At 36.0% G+C, this 18,714-nt stretch overlaps 1 protein-coding gene across 2 annotated transcripts in view; it reads right to left on the bottom strand.

The window, feature by feature from the left end:
* Window positions 1-18,714, bottom strand: part of MDFIC (MyoD family inhibitor domain containing) — a 50,177-nt gene that overhangs the window by 12,823 nt on the left and 18,640 nt on the right. For both annotated transcript variants that reach the window (XM_082280427.1, XM_082280426.1), the window contains exon 4: window positions 2,982-3,257. In XM_082280427.1, the coding sequence (XP_082136553.1) occupies window positions 2,982-3,257 (276 nt within the window). The remainder of the gene's footprint in view (window positions 1-2,981; window positions 3,258-18,714) is intronic.

Here is an 18,714-nt window from a genome sequence, read left to right as displayed (position 1 = left end):
TTACCTTATTTCTTTCTACTAAAACTTTCTGGATGCTATAGTAAACAAAGTAGGTGAGTTAATTCAGGTGATTCATTACTCACAGTACAAAATAAATATAGTTTGTCTCTTTCTGCATAAGACCCTTTAAAAAACTGCCTAGAATTCATACTAGTACACTACATAGATGTGCCCAAATACAAATCCACATCTTCAAGTAAATTCAAACCCAGCCATTCTTCAGCATTAACTACTGGCTTATGAGGTTAACATGGTACAAGTTAAAGCAAAGCCAAGTAGCTGAGCAATGTTGCAAATAATTTTCAATAGTTTCCATAATAGTTTCCATCTTCCTGTAAGCCTTGTCAATAGCCTCTACAGAAATGTCATTGAATCAGAAGAGGCAACTCCTCAGAAAAACACCTCCTTGCCAAAAAATGTTCATTATACAAAGAAGCTGTAGAAGTTAGGTTCAAATCAAATTGTGTATACCATTTTGAAAGAGTGTATATGCAATTAATATACTCTTCTGACAGTATAGTCAGATGTATTTATCAAGCGCATATATATATATATGCATATATATGCATATATTCCTGATTTAAATGCAATTACAGTCCTTTGAACAAGTAACTGGGCTAATTTTATCAGGTTTTTATAGTGCAGCCTTCCAGAAGTAGTCATAAGGGGTTAACATAACTTGTAGTAATAACACAATTATTTTTAAGTTATCAGCAAATCATTTTTCCCTTAAATAGAGAGCTCTTCATTGTGTTAATTTAGATATTTCAAGTGACTGTTGCCAGACTTTCTGATTGTGCATCTTCCAAAAAACTGGGCTGATAGAACAAATAAAGTATGTATTGATACTTCCTGAAAGGCAACAGCTTGATAAGAATACTACTTATAGTTTAAGAGTTCTGTCATGCAGCCCCATAGGGTACCTTGCTGAAAAGCAGAAGAAGCTGTCAGAAGGCTTGTACATGTGTGCATGTAGATGTGTTTACACAAATATAAAACATGTCTGTCAGAAAACTGTAAAGCAAAATAAATTTCAAAACCAGAAAATCACTTTTACAAACAAATACTCCCTTACGGGCATATTCCAATACACCAGACATACTTTAATCACTGCACGATAAAACCTGTGCTTCACTGGGACTGGGTAACAGCAAACTGCAGAGCTGCAGACATTTGCAAAACGGGACACGCTATTCAGAGCATATATCCAAGTTCTCACATTCAAAATGAAAACATTACAATGTATCAGATGTACAATGTTGACTATATTTAACCTTAGCTATTAGGTGACTGGAGAAACAGCATGTGACAATAGGACTACCCTGTATTTCTGTGCTTTGAAAGAATGCAAGTTATACAATGTGACAACACTATTTAATTATCTATATTCTAATCAGACATGCATTTAAGAATAATAACATTTCTGACTGTATATAAAAATATTATATAACGGCAGTTTCAGGCTACTAACAATTGTGTTGGATATTAAAATCAGACATTAGAATTTAAAGCTAAATCTGAAGGTATCATTAACTTTCTCCTCAATCATTTAGTCATTTGACATAATTACATTCAGTTATTAAACAAAAAAAACCTCAACAACTGTATTTATTACAGGATAATTTTAGAAGAAAAAGGAAATGTTTGCCATAATTAATGATATAGGGGAATGAACAGGGCAGGCACTGCCTCTTTGAAACTACAATTTTTTTTTTTTATTCAGAGGTTGAATTTTTTAAAATTCAGAGGCCTGCACTTTCCTTCAGTCACATGAGCAGATCTAAGACTTCAGGTAGAGTCTTGCCGAAGTGCACTAAGGAGAACCATATAAGAATATTTCACATAACAGAAAAGGGCATACAGGAAGTATGAAGTTGTGATTTTGGAAAGAAATGTTAGAGGACTAAAAGTGCAACAGAAAAGTTAACAGTAGATTCTTGAAGACAAATATGAAAATAAACAATAGCAAGGGGGACCAGCCCATGGAAGGGTCTGAGTGAAGCTGTTCTTGATATTACTACACATATTCACTGAGTAAGTTTGACTAAAGTAGTTGAAGTCAAAAGGAGTCACTCCACTGACATCAGTAGTCTTCGTTCAGGCCGCTACACGCGGTCCTTCTGATCCCTCTTCCTTTCATCTAGACTGACAATCCTCCCCATTTCACTGAACACTTACTGTCTCCCATTTCTCTAAGAATCTGTCTGTCCCCTCCCTCTGGAGGTGTTTTTTTAACCAGTCACATCTATGCTTGCCTCAAACCAATAAAATTTCTGGTGCCTCTACACTCTTCTTGTTAAGGGCAGTAGCAAAATCCATTGAGTATATTAGTGCTAATGGGAAGGCCATGGAGCTCTGGAACCCTGAGTGTAAATGCAAGAAATGAGAGCACAGAGACACAGCTAAAACATAAGAGAAATTATTTACTTTTGCTTATTTAAGCTATGCAGAAGGAGTATGAAGCTTTTTCATGCACATTATCAACATCCCAAATATAGCATAAGGCACACTGAAGCACAGGTCGATGTTTTATTATCTAGTGTCCAGACCTCATGGCTAAAAAGGATATCAGCTAACAGAACATTTCAAAAGCAAAGCCTACCCTCACAGAGCCTGCCATTACTGGATTTAAATATTTACTATGCTTTGAACTAGTAGTACTTCAATTTTTTTTTTCTGGTGCATGTGTGACAATGTTGACAGGAGTTTCTCAGTTCAGGATACTAAGTACAGAGACTAAAACATTATCAGATCATGTTGACCAAACATTTGAAAGCAAGAACTCTCCCATTCCTTCCCTTTCCTTCAAATACTTAACATTTTTCTTTGGGAAAGAAGCTTGTCTTTTATCTTAGTAACTTCTATTTGCTTCTGGAGCATGAGTCATGCTTTTCCATTATTTTCAGTTGATTGTATAATTTTTACTGAGGTTTGGTTGGTCTTTATTCAGTTTGGGTTTTTTAATAAGAATATCAGCTTACCTTCTGGTGAAGTACCTGGCTTTTGAGAAAATGCAGAGCTTATTTTACTCTTCTTGCTGCTGTTGCTGTTGACAGACAAGGTGGACTGAATTTTCCTGTGCATTTTTTCTGAAACGGGAGCCGAAAGCTTTCTGTTGTCTGCAGGCATGTGCTTAACCCCGTTGTGAATTCCACTTCCCTTACTCAGACCCACATGGCCATTTTGGATTTTGCCACTTTCTTCCTCACTCCTTTCCAGTGCTGAAGTATTTGGTTGAGGCAAACGTTGAGGTTGTGCTTAAAGTGCAAGAAAGAAAGAGTTAATTTAAATTGTAAATTGATAACTGAACACTTTAGGCTAGACTGGGAATGCAACTTTCCTGGCTCTTATTGATCTAAAAACAGACTGACAATTTAACCTTCCCCCATTAAGACAACAAAGCAAAAAAATATCTCTAGATTAACAATAACTATTAGGTATTCAAAAAGCACCTCACTTCTGCATGAGGCCTAGATTGCCCATTCAGCAGTGCAAGGAAAGGCTTGCAAGGCTCTGTGAACTACACAGAGAGAATAATGCAAGCAATTTGAACAAAGGGAAAAGGCAAGAGTGGGAACAAATGAACAAAACTGAGATAAACTTGTATTGAGGGAATGATGTATTGATGAATAATGTGTGAAATATACCCAAATGAGAGAAAAAGTATAGGAGTAAACATGCATACTAGTAACAGGCTAAGATGCAGGCTGGCCAACCTGCCAGCCTTCAGAAAATAACCCAGTGTCCCCCTGACACTCAGCAGTCACAGACCAGTATATTAGAGAAGAACAGGAATATCTAATAATAAACTAACAAGTTTGAGCTTAAATTCAAAAAGATCATGGATTACTGAGAAGTACAAAACCTATCAAAATGTGGTTCTGTGGAGGAAGTAACCAGAAGGAGCATGCATTCAAACACCTATGGCAAGCCAGAGTCCCCCCTCCATATTCTTCAACTCAGAACCACAGTTTTAGAAATGGCTGTAATGGGCCAGTTAGGGATTAATAGCAATGCTAAAATGGTCAAAGGAAAAAAAAACCCAACCCCATCAAGGCAAGAATCTGCAGTGATCTGACTAAGTCCCTGAGAGTACATGTTATAAACTCATTCTAATGAGTAAGCATGAAACTTGACCATTCTGTGTTGAGCTACTGTATCATAAAGTAGAATATTTGTAACAACATGGAAAAGGGATTTCCCATGTATTCTTTAGTCTGTAACTAAAGAAAAGATGCATGATTTTTAATGTAAAGCTTCGTAATAAAAAAAAGTGGTCTCAATTTAACAATTCTTATTTAGAAAAAAAAAAATGCAGATTTTGTGGCGGAAAACTAATTAAACTGTACACACAGTAACACAACAGGATTTCACAATCAAAAAGCATCAGCCCAATCACCTCTCCTAATCAAAACACTACTGCATCATGCTTGGACAAAAAGAGGTTTGCAGACAGTCCAATCTTCAACTATTCAAAAATATTATGTCAAAGAAAAAGTTCAGATTCTATTAGATACTCAATGGACAAGAAAATTAGCCCCAACAGTAAGGAAAAACATTGCTGCAGTTCATTCTCTTTTCAGATGGCTCATATCAATTTTCTGATGACTTCACAGTATGGATTCACATATAGATTAAACTGTTTACAAGGTAAAAATACACATAGATAATTATGGTTAGCTTGCTCTAAAAGAAACATCTCCTCTGATCACTTCAGGAGCAATTTAACAAATTTTCCAACAAATATTACTGGGAGACACAGACCAACATGGTCTCTAAAAGGACTCAGTTCTAAATTTGCCTAACGAATCTTCAATGCTTTCCTTTTATTCAGAACACTAACACCATTCTCAGACTGCTTTCTCCACTATCATAAACTTTTCCAGATTAAACTTCACACAAATCTTAAACTTTATATCCTGGTCATGCTCACAGGCAACAAAGGATTCTTTTTCGTAATAGTTTAAATATCAACTGGTTCATGCTTTTCTTGCCACTTGATATTTTAGTCACTGCCACTAAGGTTTTTGGAAGATAGCTTTGACTGCCCACACCTATCTAGGTCAGAGTAACCCTGCTTGAACCTACTTGACCAAAGTGGTAATTTTCTGTTGCAGGAAAGAAAGGACAGGTTGGGGGAAACATTTGTTTTAGACTCCCCAAAGATGTTACATGGAAGAGAAAGATCAAAGATCATTCCCTTCCATTACCAGTAGTAACTGCTCAGAAAACTCCAAGCCAAGAAAATGGGAGCACGTTATCTGAGACCTGAAGAACTAACTGTTGCCCAAAGACTTTTTTATTGACAATGCTGAAACTGCTTCTCCTTCAATTTTGTATTAGTGTTTGCAAAATCTGAGAACAGAAGAATAAGCAAGGCCCTTTCTTCACTTTGCAATTCAATTTGTGCTATGCATTTGGTTAACATTTCCAAACTCGCATAAAGGTCCCAAAACAAATTTTTAGTGAACTCTCTCCTATCTGAATAAGTATTATTGTAAGTATATTACCAGGAACCCTTTGAGTAGATTTGCTTTCCATGTATGTGCAAAATTAATTTCATTAAAAATCAAGAAATTCCTTCCATTTTAAAAATAGTCAGTGTAGACGTAACCACAGTCAAAAATCTTTGCCTATGTCAGAAATTAAAATTTACTCTCTAAAAATTCAGTGTTTATGTCCACAGCACCTCATAATTTTATCTTCATTCACCCACTTAAGTATACATTTTGTAATTAAGGAACAGTGTTTTTCATGTTTCATGTAATGAAGTTTCCTCACCCTGCACGGCCTATGATTCCCTGCTGTAGAGCAGTGCAGTTGTACCAATGAACTAGAATTGCTGGGGAGCAGTTAACCTTCCTCAATAAACACAAGCAATAGACTATTAAAAAAATTCTCTATGTCTGGATGCCAGTTTATAAAACTGACAGTTATGACCTTTTCTAAGCCAGTTAAATTGGTGGTGGCAGATTACAAATTGTTTGTATATTTTTGGGGCTTTGCTACAATACAGTAACTTGATAAAATATCCAAAATTCAATTTTCAAAATTAGGTGTGTTTCTGTCAAACTAGGGGTAAATGGAAAGTCTTGGAAATCTAAACAAGATGTTTATGTTTTCGCTTTTATTATTATTTTTACTAAGGGTTTAGGGACTTTTCTATGGTTTTTTAATTTTAATTTTTTTATTAAGTAATCCTGTTCCCAAAGTACTCTTACTTGAGTCTTTTAGCATTAACATACAACTTTTTAGCTGACTGGCTTTACAGTATTCACATGTGATACCCAGGTCAAATCAAAATGGAATAAAACCCCAAATGGATTAGTTATCTCAATTTAAATTTATTTTAACTTTATTGATAATTTTGCACTAGGGAGACTTGAATCTTATAGTTAAAACACACTTGAAACCAATTAGGAACCATATGACCGCATTCTAGCATAAAGAACAAAAGCAATTGACAGTTACAAGATTAAACCACAACCACTCAGTTTGTAACAGAAATATTTTTACCTTATTTTTTAAAGGTTGTGTATATCTTAAAAAAAAAAAAAAAAAAAAAAGGTGTAATATGGAGAACGACACAATGCTTCTTAAAACACAGTGATACCCAGGGACTCTCACTCTCTCTTTAATGATCCACTGCTCTCATTCAGCTGTCTTTCTTTTTTCAAATCTTTACATATGTGACAGCTCTCAAAAGTAGACCATAGACCATCTGGCATTTTCCGAGGTGTAACTTGTGCAAATTCAGCTCTACTGGGAACACAATGCTATCTTCTGCCTGCGTTATAAAAGATACAATAGAATGTAGAACTTATGAGTTGTTTTGAATTATTCATTTTTTGCCTGTATATTCAAGAAATTTTACAAACTCTGCATTTTGTACTACATAATCACATGCGTTAAAGGTACAAAGAAACTTTTTGACACCTCTTTTCTACAGAAAGATGGCATTTTGTTTGATATGTGAACATTCAGCGCCTGTTATATCATTCTAAACAGGCCATGTGCTGCTACAAAAGATCCCATTTTACACTCTATGTATGAGCAAAAATGTTATTCTTGATATTCACTAACTAATGCAATGCACATCAAAATTTCAAATGTGTGTTGGATGAACATTCAGCATCATCAAATCAGAATGGTACTGGTCACTTACTATATGTTAAAGATTTAAGAAAAAAATCATTCCTCAGACAACATAGAAAAACTGTCATTTCAAACATCTACAATGAGTAGTTTCAAAATGTCCTAAGAAACTGCTTTTCAGGTTAACATGTTTTTAATCTTTAGCAAAACCAGTAGATTTAAGTCAATATTTTATACAGTGCTAACACTAGTGGATTTTCAATAAGAATGATAAATATTAGATTAATGATTCAATAGACTGAATCTTTTTTGATAGAAAACTAGCAGATAATATAGGTAGTAATAACTGCACATGAATCTGCTGCCTGTGGAAAAGCAATAAAAAGGCAATATATTGCTATAGCATATAATCTATTAGCGTGTTTCACACTTCCTTGTAGTTGGTTTCCCTGCAAAGTGGGCCTTAATACAATAACTTCTGCTGCTATTTAACTGACTTTACAGAATAATTTAATTGTAAGGTTACTATCTGGTGAATTCAAGTAGTAAATATTTATTATGGTTTTTGATGGTTTTGAAGTAACTATGCACATTTTCTTTCAGCCTGTAAAAGCCTTAGCACACTTTAAACGAATATGCATGTATATATGCACTCTGACCGTACACTGTTTTTACACCCTGCAAAATCCTAGCTATTCTTAAAAGAAAAATCCTGACGCATGCATTTAGCAGAAAAATGTATGTCAACAGAGGGAAACTCTCAACCAAAAGAGGACAGTCTAAGCTATCATTAGGGATTTTAGACAAAACACAAAACCAAACATACACTGAATGCAGACTCCTCTGAGTCAAAGTGAATCAAAAGAAAACATCAGGAGGGAGAGAAGAATTGAGACAGTTAATTAGTAGCCTAATCACATCAAAAGCAATTCCAAGGCAGCTGATACAGACACCCGTGGAGTTCGCTAGTCTGGCCAATGAGAGTGATGGAAAAAATACTTTCCAGTTTACAGCCTGCGTTATGACTACACACCCAGAGAGGTAGGAACTATTTTTTTCTTTATGTATGACACAATAGTTTACGATAACAAATCAGGCCACAGTAACAGTATTTTGCAGGTGGATGTGGGAAGAATAAAACGCACAACTCCTGGTTGTAAAAACTGTAATGGTATTTTCAAATATTGAGAAAATGCAACATATTGTTTCACTTGACAGTATTCTTAACACTTCTCTCTTCCCAAAACAGTTCCAAATACAGTAAGAAGAGCTTTTTCGGAAATACAGAGATCCTGATCGGGTCCTCTAACACTGAAAGCCAAGATTTACACGGTGATTTGAGCAGGAAGAACTGTTTGATCTCAGTGGTCACTGCTCCTACTCCCTCTGCATGGATCCCATGGACCATACATAAGGAGGGTAAGAATCAGGCCTCCGGTTTTTATCAGTGCTTCTTCATAACAACAATTTAAGCTTAAGGGAGAAAATAAAGCAGATGACAGTCAAGAATTGCACAGTAAAGCCACGGGCTGCCTGAATTCTAGAGTAAAATTAAGGCGATTCGAAATTACTTCTGGAGAAAACATAAATTCTTTAGATATAAAAGGCAACATTTCCCACTGACTAGCAAAAAATCTTAACTTTTCAAAGGTATTATATATTTTATGTGTTATACGCTCAATAAAAATAACATTTTAGTGAAACTGGGAGAACTCAAGTATCTCAATCCTCCTCCATCCCCACTTTCTAACTAAAATCCTGACTAGTCTCTAATATGATCTTCCAACTACATCAATAGTTTTCTCTGTCTAGCTATCCAGAATATTAACATTCAGATTACAAGATGTACCTCTGAGTCAACCTGTGAAGTGGCTTTTGTCAGCAATTATTTTTGAATATTTTCTGGGACATAAATAGCATATACTGCAGCTACCATATCACAGAAGGCATACATTAACTAAATAACAAGGTACCATCAAGACACCATCTATCTTTTAAAATCATTTTTTTACACTGAATTTTTTATACCATGCTGACTTTACAAGGAAAACAAAGTATCAACTAACAGCATCAACCACCTTTTTAGAATTGCTTCTTGTAAGAAGTGAGGACATCTTCAAAATGAATACAATACATTATTATGAAACAGGATGTCCTTTGTAATGAAAATACTGTAGTGAAATTGCTGGTACGAGTTTTACAGGATCCACACTGAGAACACTTTGTTAGAATACGTCTGAGAGCACATCCAGGGAACACCTGGTATAACAGAAACGAGGCTGCCAGGGGACAAAAGGAAAAGACATTTTATCCTGTCAGCTTTCACTTGGTGAAGGGTGGACAAGAATGGCAAACACATGTGTGCATGTGTGGTAATGGGCTGAGAAGCAACAAAAGTGAACAAGACACTGCCCAAAGTACTCTTACACCTGTGCAAAGACACCTGCAGTGCCTTCCTTTGGAAGCACTGCAGGGCTTTACACACTGTTTGAAGGGTTGCAGGAATTGTATAAAGATGTCTTTGACATACCCAGAAAGACGCAGTTACCACAGGGAAGCATGACCACGGCTGGTAGCCAGGGTTTACAGAGTTGATAACCATTCCAACTGAAAATATGGAGTAAATTTCTGTATTTACAAATCCTTTATCCTGATATGATTTTGGAAAATGAAAAAATGCTCACTGCTTTTCTTTAACCATCACAACAGCAAATTTTAAGCCTTTGCTAAACTGAGCAAATCCCTAACATTTTTAGTTACCTATCTTGTAACAATTATCTCAGAATCAAAATACCCTTTGGCTTCTAATTACCATTAGACTGTCTGTAAATTATTCTTCTTTATCAAACACACATCTTGTGACATTAGCGGTGTTTTTTCTGAGAATGCAAACACTGTCATCTATGATAAACTTTGCAGATGATCTGGCAATTCTTGGTAGATCACAATATAATTAAAAATAAAAATAATTCACATAATGCAATGATTGTTAAACTACACCTACATAAAGCTGAATATAGTTCTTACTGTAGCATAGTTTGTCACTTCTTGAGAATGGACACTTCTTGGTACACAAAATACCAAGAGCCAAACACAAACCAGGGCATTCTAGGTAAGAGACACCCATACACCTGGGGAATAAATCCCTATATAAAATTTCATTCAAAAGCAGGAAATTTTACTGCAAGCTTTCCACTTGTAATATTTCTGTATCCATTTTTCTTCTCACACATTCTGCTAGGACGAGAAGAGAATTGTACTGTATTTGCTCTTATGTTTCATAGCGTTACAACTATGTACTGAAGTGGTAACAGTTGCACAGGCATGGAATGGCAGGTTTCCTCATGGTCACCATTCCAAGACTCCTAGGGCATATTTATGGAATTTAATAGATTCATTAATTACTACTGCAGCTAGTTTGTTGTTTGGTGGGTTGGTGGTTTTTTTGGTTGTTTTTGTTTGCTTATTCGGTTGGGGTTTTCTTTAAGATTTTTTTTCTTTACTTAAGGTGAGATGTTTAGCTATTTTGTCCTGTGTTTTCTACAGACATAATTTGTTAAGAGGCATCTTCATCTACTTGGGGGGTTTTTTGTTTGATTGGTTATTATTAATTTTTCCATTATAGGGCACAGTGGCTTGTAAAAACTGGATCTGAGAACTAAACAATCAATGCATTAAGAATCAGAGAATTAGCTTTTTGCTAATTCTTTAAGTAATGAAATCAATCTATTTCTTCAACACAAATAATTAGCAATTTCCTAAATGTGAAGACAGTCCCTGAAATGATGAAGGGCACTAGGAGTGCAATACAATCCATCTCACTGAGGAACAGAATGCTTTGCTTCTGGAGCTCCAATTTTAAAAGAAAGTTTATCAACCACTAAAGGTAATTCAAACTGTTGGCATGACATTACAGTAGTTATGCTATTCATACCTGCTACAACATATAGTTATACCAATGCATAAAGACACACTGGTGTCCCATGGAATTTGAGACATTAAGTTTCAAATATTTGAAACAGTTTTGATGTCACTCACCATTGTGTTACTTGCTCCCAAATAAAATAAAAAACATCAAAGAGAAGCTACAAACAACAGGACATCGCTTGCTGGGTATCGCCTCATAAGCAGCACAGCAGGATGCACCAGACAGGAGAGATAACCTCAATGTCATTAAAAGCCATAACCTGAGCAAGTGCACAAACAGGTCCTCTTGCCTCCAGCACCTCCCGCTCCCTTCCTCAAAACCCCAGCAACCACTGACAAACTAGACTGTTTCACTGCAGGAAAGAATGTGGGATGGTGAGGCAACAGCTTCTCAGCCAAGCCAATTCAGCATTCACCTCTCAGTGAGAAGATATTCGGAGCTCAGGTTTATTTTCCACTGACCATATATAACAAGTGTCCAGAAGTCAAGATTACAGTGGTGTCTTGGGTGACTTTACGATGTATATCCCATATCGCTGCCCTATGCCCAGAAATTAAACTAAACTAAACTCAGCTAAACTCATACAAAAAAATGTATACAAACTGGCTGTACTGGGTTTTAAAAAGAACTTGAAGGGAAATGCTTGGAATGAGCAATTCCGTTAATGTTCACTACTCCCTTGATTTCTAGCCCTCAACTCATGTGACAGAATTTCAGAAGCTTCTAGAAAGTGTTCCACCTCAAATGTGATCGCCTGCTCTCAGTGCACTATCTTTTGTAATCTCTACCATTTTAAGTAATAACCAATTACTTAACTACTATTAACAATAATAACTAATTGCAGAAATCAAAAATAGGAGTGAAAACATAGTAACAGCAATAAAGAGGATTATTTAAAAAGATGCCTGGGAAACACAGAACATGAGTATAAATATAATAATATATACATTGATAACCAAGTTTTTGATTCCATTGCTGCACTTACTTTCTCTCTGCTATTCTTTCTCACAACCTATAGCTGATGCTAAGCTTCGCATCAGCTGATACAAAGTACCCCAGAAAACCAAAGAAAAAAAGAAAAAAAGCACAGCTGCAAGAAAAATGTAACAGAGGAAGCAAACGGACAGTAACTACAAATAACAAGCTAAAACTTGGGATTTTACATTATTAAAACAATAGCAGGGCAAAAACATCAAAAGAAAAAGGAGCAGATAGGAACTGCCCAGAAGAAGACAGCACTGGAGGGGAAGGAGATAAAGAGAAAAAATACATTGTGAGCTGAGCCACTTCACTTCTGTGAGGGCAGAAAAGAGTATGGGAGAAGAAACAAAAAAATTCACAAGTAAAATCCCAGTAGATCTGAAGTATTTGCTACAGATTTTACAAGTTAGAAGAGAATAAAATGATAGATTATTAGTTGATAATCAGTGAAATATAACAAAGATAAACACTTCATACTTATACAGTGATCTAGCACTGAAGCAATAGCTCCCCTTCTGCTCAAGGTCAGAGAGGATCCTGGAGCTCAGGCCAAAAATCAGCCATTTCAGTAACAGCAGCATAATGGAAAATGGAAATTCTGTGTCAGAAAGCAGGGTGAGGGCTTGAGGTCCACAACAATAACTCTTCATGATCCAGCTTTTCATAACTGCAGACTGCATAGTTAACAGAGAGACTGCCAGTAGGAGAAAAAAGATGTGTAAACATGGTAGAGAGAGCAGCAAATGTCCACCTATTTCCTGATCCTGAAAAAGCACAGCGTGAGGAGAAAGAGAAGCAGCATCTATCTGCACAGACAACACTAAACACACTGAGAAGATTTAGTCTCTGTTATGGATGTTCTTCAGCTGCAAGAATTCCCTTATGGCATGCAGGGTCTAGCAGATGGGTACAGGACCAATCCAGCTGGCTCCCATGCCCATGGGCTGGATGAGTGGGGCTTCCCCACCCTAAAGCACTCTAGGTACCCCAGGTCACCCCAGGTCACACACGGAAAGTCCAGGCAGAGCTACCATCACCAGTGCTGTCTCATGGGCTGCTGTATGCCACTAATGGACCAGCTCGACATCAGGACGACCCAGAAATGAGAGCTCTTTTTCCTCTTTTGAACTGTTTTGCTGTGCCTTGAAGTGATAAGGCACCATCTAACCCAAAATGTTTTTGTGCAAGCTGTACAAGTAACATTCTTGAGCATATGCTTTGAAAAGTGTTCTTATCAGAGTCCTTGAAAAAGCTAAATTCTCTTTTTCTTCGCTAGATTCAAAGCCACAAGCAACCATGGACTAAAAGGCTGAACCTCTGTATCAGAACTGTCTTTTCCCTTCCTCACCCCACCCCACCAGCAGTTTAACTTTGACTCAAAAACGGTTGTTTTATACGCTAAGGGAAAAGGAGTATTTCAGAATATAAACCTTTTTCAACTGAGAAGTTTGTGTGTTAAATTCAAAACTGAATGTACTCAACATGCAATCATTGTCACAAATACTAAGCAAAAAAGGCAAATATTTTTTACTTAACTGCTTATTTACCATATTCTACCACAATTATCTAGGAAGACCTCTTTCTGACTTGGCTGGAAAAACCCACACACCCTGGCCAAGTTTTCATAATGACCTCCATTACAGGAATTCAACATAGTTATTAAAAAAAAAAGCTAAATGAACTTTTGCCTGTTGCTCATGGGTACATCCCTTAGAGTAGCACAAAAGTCACACTGCTGACCATGCCCTGAAGACCGAACTTCCTGTAAAAATGGTGCACTTGGTTTCCTGAAAGGAAGCAAAGCATAAGCTGCTCAAACAATAGACAAGAAAGCCCTGATATCTGAGTGACACAGTTACAAATCTGTCCTGTTAGAAAAATACAGTGGCACATCATTGACCAACAACTACAGACACAAAAATTCAGAGAAACAAATGCACTAACTCAAAGGAGAAAGCATCAGATTAGCTGAAGAAATAGATAAATTGTCTTAATGGCATGAAATTACCTGTAAAACATTTTTCTTTCATTCCACAACTGAGCTAAAATTCTGATTCTCCACTCTGTTCATGAAGCAAGATATAATTCCCTATGAAACTGTTGCGTCCAAATGATATTAACAGTAAAATACTAGTTTTTATCTCTAACATGCAGATAGGGATTATTCTCATTCCAACATGTTTAAAAGCATTCAATATCACCTGTGGAATTATTTTCATTCTCTATTAAAAATATTTCTTTCAACTTACAAAACTATGCAATTTGACCCGCTGAAGTTTATTTGGTTCACCTTTTGTTTAAAAATATTTTTAAGTAGCATTTAAATTGGAATTAGCTCCATGCTTTGAATCGTTGCTTCTTGCAACACAGATTTTTTTTTTTTTTTAAAAACCATTTGTTTTGTCTTATTTAGAAGGCATACTTCTCTTTATTCACAGAAAAAAAAAATCCTTCTGCCCACTAATCACAATTACTTTTTTTAATGGAGTGCAGAGACAGCAGTGAAATCTGTGCTATGTCAGTATTATTCACAATACTGAAAAATGCCCATTTATTGATTTTAAAAACGTTTTGTTACAAGGTTTTGCAACAAGATGAAGGATTTCACAGAAAAGAAACAGCATTTTAAGTGAAAGCATTAGAATTTATCTACTTTTTTTGTCCCTTTACAGTTCAGGAGCTTTAAAAAGTCACAGCTGAGACAGCCAGCTTCTCTTACCCAAAAAGATCCAACATACAGCATAGCATAGATAGCAACTACATCAAACACAATCCTTGTTGCTTATGTAAGCCTTCAGCCACACAAAAGCACTCATGGCATCAGCAGCAACAGCAGCACCTGACCAGGCTGGTGATGGGTGAGCCAAACTGCTGCCTCCATCCGTCTGTGCTGTGCAGCTATTCCCTGCAGGGTAAACATCTAGGCCTCACTTCTTGCATTTCTTGGCACTAAACAAAAACACTTAGGAAACCAAACCACTCAAACAACAGCTACAGGGACAGAACGACACTGTTTTTAATACTACCTTATCCACTCTGCTGAAAAGCCTGCCAATCTGCCATTTTATTTGCCATTCGGAATTAATTCCAGCACCCTTTTCTGTCATGTTCCTTCAGTATAACTAGCTACGTTTTACTGTGCCATAATGTTTTCTGAGGCTGCTAGAACTAACAACTCACAATGGGAATATTTCCCTACCACCTTTTATTTAATTAGCATTATGATAATCTAGTCAGAATTCCCTGTTTCTGTACAGTGAGGTACTGAGTAGCCAGACTACTTGAAAATCATCAATATTTTATTTTTAAATACATCCTTTTTATTGGCATTCCCAATTTTCAGTCTTTAACTTTTTGCTTTTGTCAGTAGCTACAAACTAACACAGGTTAATTTTTTTTATTTTATGAAAATTTAAATCACATAATCACATGGCTCTAGAAGCTGATTTTCATAGTGTGTTGTAAAATTTAACAGCTGGGGTTTTTGCCTGAATTGCACAGCATCTTTACAAAATGTTTAATTCACTGTTAATTCTCCAATAGTCAGATTACTCATGCTAACAAGAAGGTTCATTGCTACTTAAAAACCAGCTAAAATGTTGATGTTAACACATGGATGCTGAAACAGGCTTTTGTACTGAAGCACTTTAAAATATTTCCAGTCAGCCTCTAAGCACAACCTTACTCATTGCTTACAGGTATGTCATTGTAAGTGAGAAAGAAGTGGGGAAAAAAAGGACTGTTCAACAAAGGTAAGAAAAATAGGAAAAGGGGGCACCAGAGAAAATGATGCTAACAGAAAAAATAAAAATGGCTTGACGTCAGAATTATTATAGGGATGGGTCACTCTTTTCTTTAGTCAGTCTTTTTGCTTTATAAGACAAATATGGGAAAGAGGATACAGAATAATTTATTAAAAATGGGAACAAACCTTCAGCATTCTTCCAACTTTGACTCCACCATATCACTGATACACACCCTTTACTTTCTTCCAAAAGTACCCTAAATTCTGAAGAATTTTTTTTAAATCAATACTTTGAAGTGCCATTCCATTATAGCCATCATGAAATGCGCTTCTAAGTTTTGAAAGCAAAGTGTATTATTCTATCAAAACCCTCCCTATTCTATCAAACATGCCTTCTCTCCTTTTCCGTAAGGACCTGTTCCAGAAATATTCAAACAAATATTAATAATGAGACCTGAACTTCTTGCCCTATTCCAGCTATCACAGCAGAATCCCTGGTGTGGATGCAGATGTGATAACAAACAAAAGCTTTTACCAGGCTGTTTTCTCTTGTTCAAGGAGGGAGCATAGGACAGCAAATGGGATCTTGCTGTTCTTCTCAAAATGTTAGAGTAGCAGATGCTCTGTAATAATGCAAACAGTCAAAACCAAATAGTGATTTACTTAAAATTGAGTCTGTCAACTAAATTGCAAGTAAAAGATTCCTCAGGCAAAACACTATGCTACAAATGAGAATCAGAAAATCAAGTGGACAGAGACAGGGACATCAAGAAGACAGTCAGAAGTACATCAAGAAGAAGTACATCAAGTAACAGTCAAAGGAGTGGAACAAGAGAAGTAACAGATTTTAAAAAGGTACCTTTTACTAGAATTCCTCCTTTAAGAAGTGTTGTCTTTTTTCCCCTTCCATATTTCCGAAATTAAACACTGTCTTATTTGTTGTAAATACAAAACTCACACTAGTTGCAAGTTTCCAGGATTTGATCCAGCACAGAACAGCTTACAGAAGGGCTGTACAGAAGAGTCTCATGAAGCACAGAGATCTTTACAGCTACTTCAGCTGCTTTAATGTACACTGCCAGTTACTTCATAGTGTGATTAGCTGAAAGATCTATTACTATACAAAAATATTTACCAATACTGCTTTTACATTATAAATATGATAGTGACTCATCACTAAAAAGTCATCACACATTAAAAAGAATATATATTGAGGTAGGGAAATACTTCACAAAGTAATAGTTACAAAATGACATGGGAAATACTAAATAAGATGGTGTAATTTGATAAAATCACCTGTAAGAAAACTAAATGTACATTATTCAAAGCTAGCTCTGTATCCCACCTCACCATCCAAATACTTTTCTGCATCACCTCTGTGAAAAACTGAGTTTGATCCCTCAGACAAGCTTTTCCAGGCAGGTTAATCCCAAATTTTCCACCAAAACTTTATTTCCTTCATTTTGAAATTTTAGCAAAAAGAGCATTGTTCACTGATCTCCTGTATTCCTGAATTGTACAGACCTAAAAGATGTTCCATTCTGGTTTGACACTGCCCTTACAAACAATTCTGGTCAGCATAATAAACTTTCACTGCTCTTCTGTCAAAACGTGCATTTTATTTCAACTCGCAACTTATGGAATACGGTCAAAATATGCACCTGTCCTACAAAAGGAGATGGGAAAACGTAGATATCTTCTAATTGGCTAAGAGGTTTGATTTTTGAAGCTGTATTTCAGAGTTACCCATACCTGAAGACAGACTTGCCCGTGATCTGCCAAAGAATGGGCAAATAGTTTATGCTGTCTCTCAGTAGCAAAAACTTGCCCTGAAGGTCAAATCTGACTCATAGGCCATTTTTTATAGGTTTGCCTAACAGTTTGCTCTACTTGGCTTGTCTCAAAAGCAAACTTCTTAACATTTTATGCAAACATTATACAACCTTAAGTCTGAGCTATAAATCAATAAAACTCACTTAAACTTGAGGAACCTCTGCAAGAGGAAATAGCCTCTTAGTTGAAATTCTTCTGTAACTAACATTAGCATTGCTAAATTTTCTCCAAACAAGTGTCATAATATTTATAGTTCAAAGCGAAAACATGATAATTGAGATACTGCATAGCACTTGAGGGAAGATAGTTTAGAAGCTAAATTTAAGCCTCTAAAATTAATGGGTCCAGACAAACTCAGAATTTGAAAAGTTGTTGTGTTAGAATGCATGAGTTTGCATTTTATAATCACAAACTTCAAGAGCAGTCTCCACCCAAAAATATGTTTCTCACATGCCAGAACACTACAGTTCATTCAAAAAGAGTTAAGGCTCAGGTAGCAAATAATTAATCATTCTCTTAAATCAAGCTTCAATATATCTGGAGGCCTACTTCATCAGTAAAATGATTTAACAAAATTGGTATTAGAAATAGCCTGAGTGACCACAGCTGTTTGACATCTTAATGTTTTTCAAAAGGGTCCTCTGGGTTTGGATTATGAATAATTTTTTAGGGGAAAACAGCAAACCACACTACGCAACATACCAATAGGTCATAAGCTCCTGTCTTTCCTTGTCTTTTATAAAAATTCCTTCAGGGAAAGGTACTTGTGGGTACTTTTGCACTATAGATATCATATTGTCAGAATGCATAAGAAGGAAGCAGTATTCAGACCTCTCTTTCCTCCTGTGTAGCTATATAAAGAAGAAAAATGTTTAACCATGATTACTTAGCTAAGGCTGCTCCTGTGACCGTGAGTCCCTCCTCCTCTTTCACTTTTTTATCAGTAAATAAAAAATTCAAAAATATTTTAAAACTATTTTGACTCTTAAATTTTGAAGAATTCATTTAATTGTTTTGATGTAAACACAATATACAGTACTACTTTTGAGCTGTATAAACCTACTCCGTGCTTTTCACACCCATGACAATAAATACAAAATTAAATCTAAAATGGGAAAAAGAGAACTTTTGC

The sequence above is a fragment of the Coloeus monedula genome (assembly GCF_965178545.1).
Source record: "Coloeus monedula genome assembly, chromosome: 4".
Classification (NCBI taxonomy): domain Eukaryota; kingdom Metazoa; phylum Chordata; class Aves; order Passeriformes; family Corvidae; genus Coloeus; species Coloeus monedula.
This window is presented reverse-complemented; position numbering and strand designations above follow the sequence as displayed.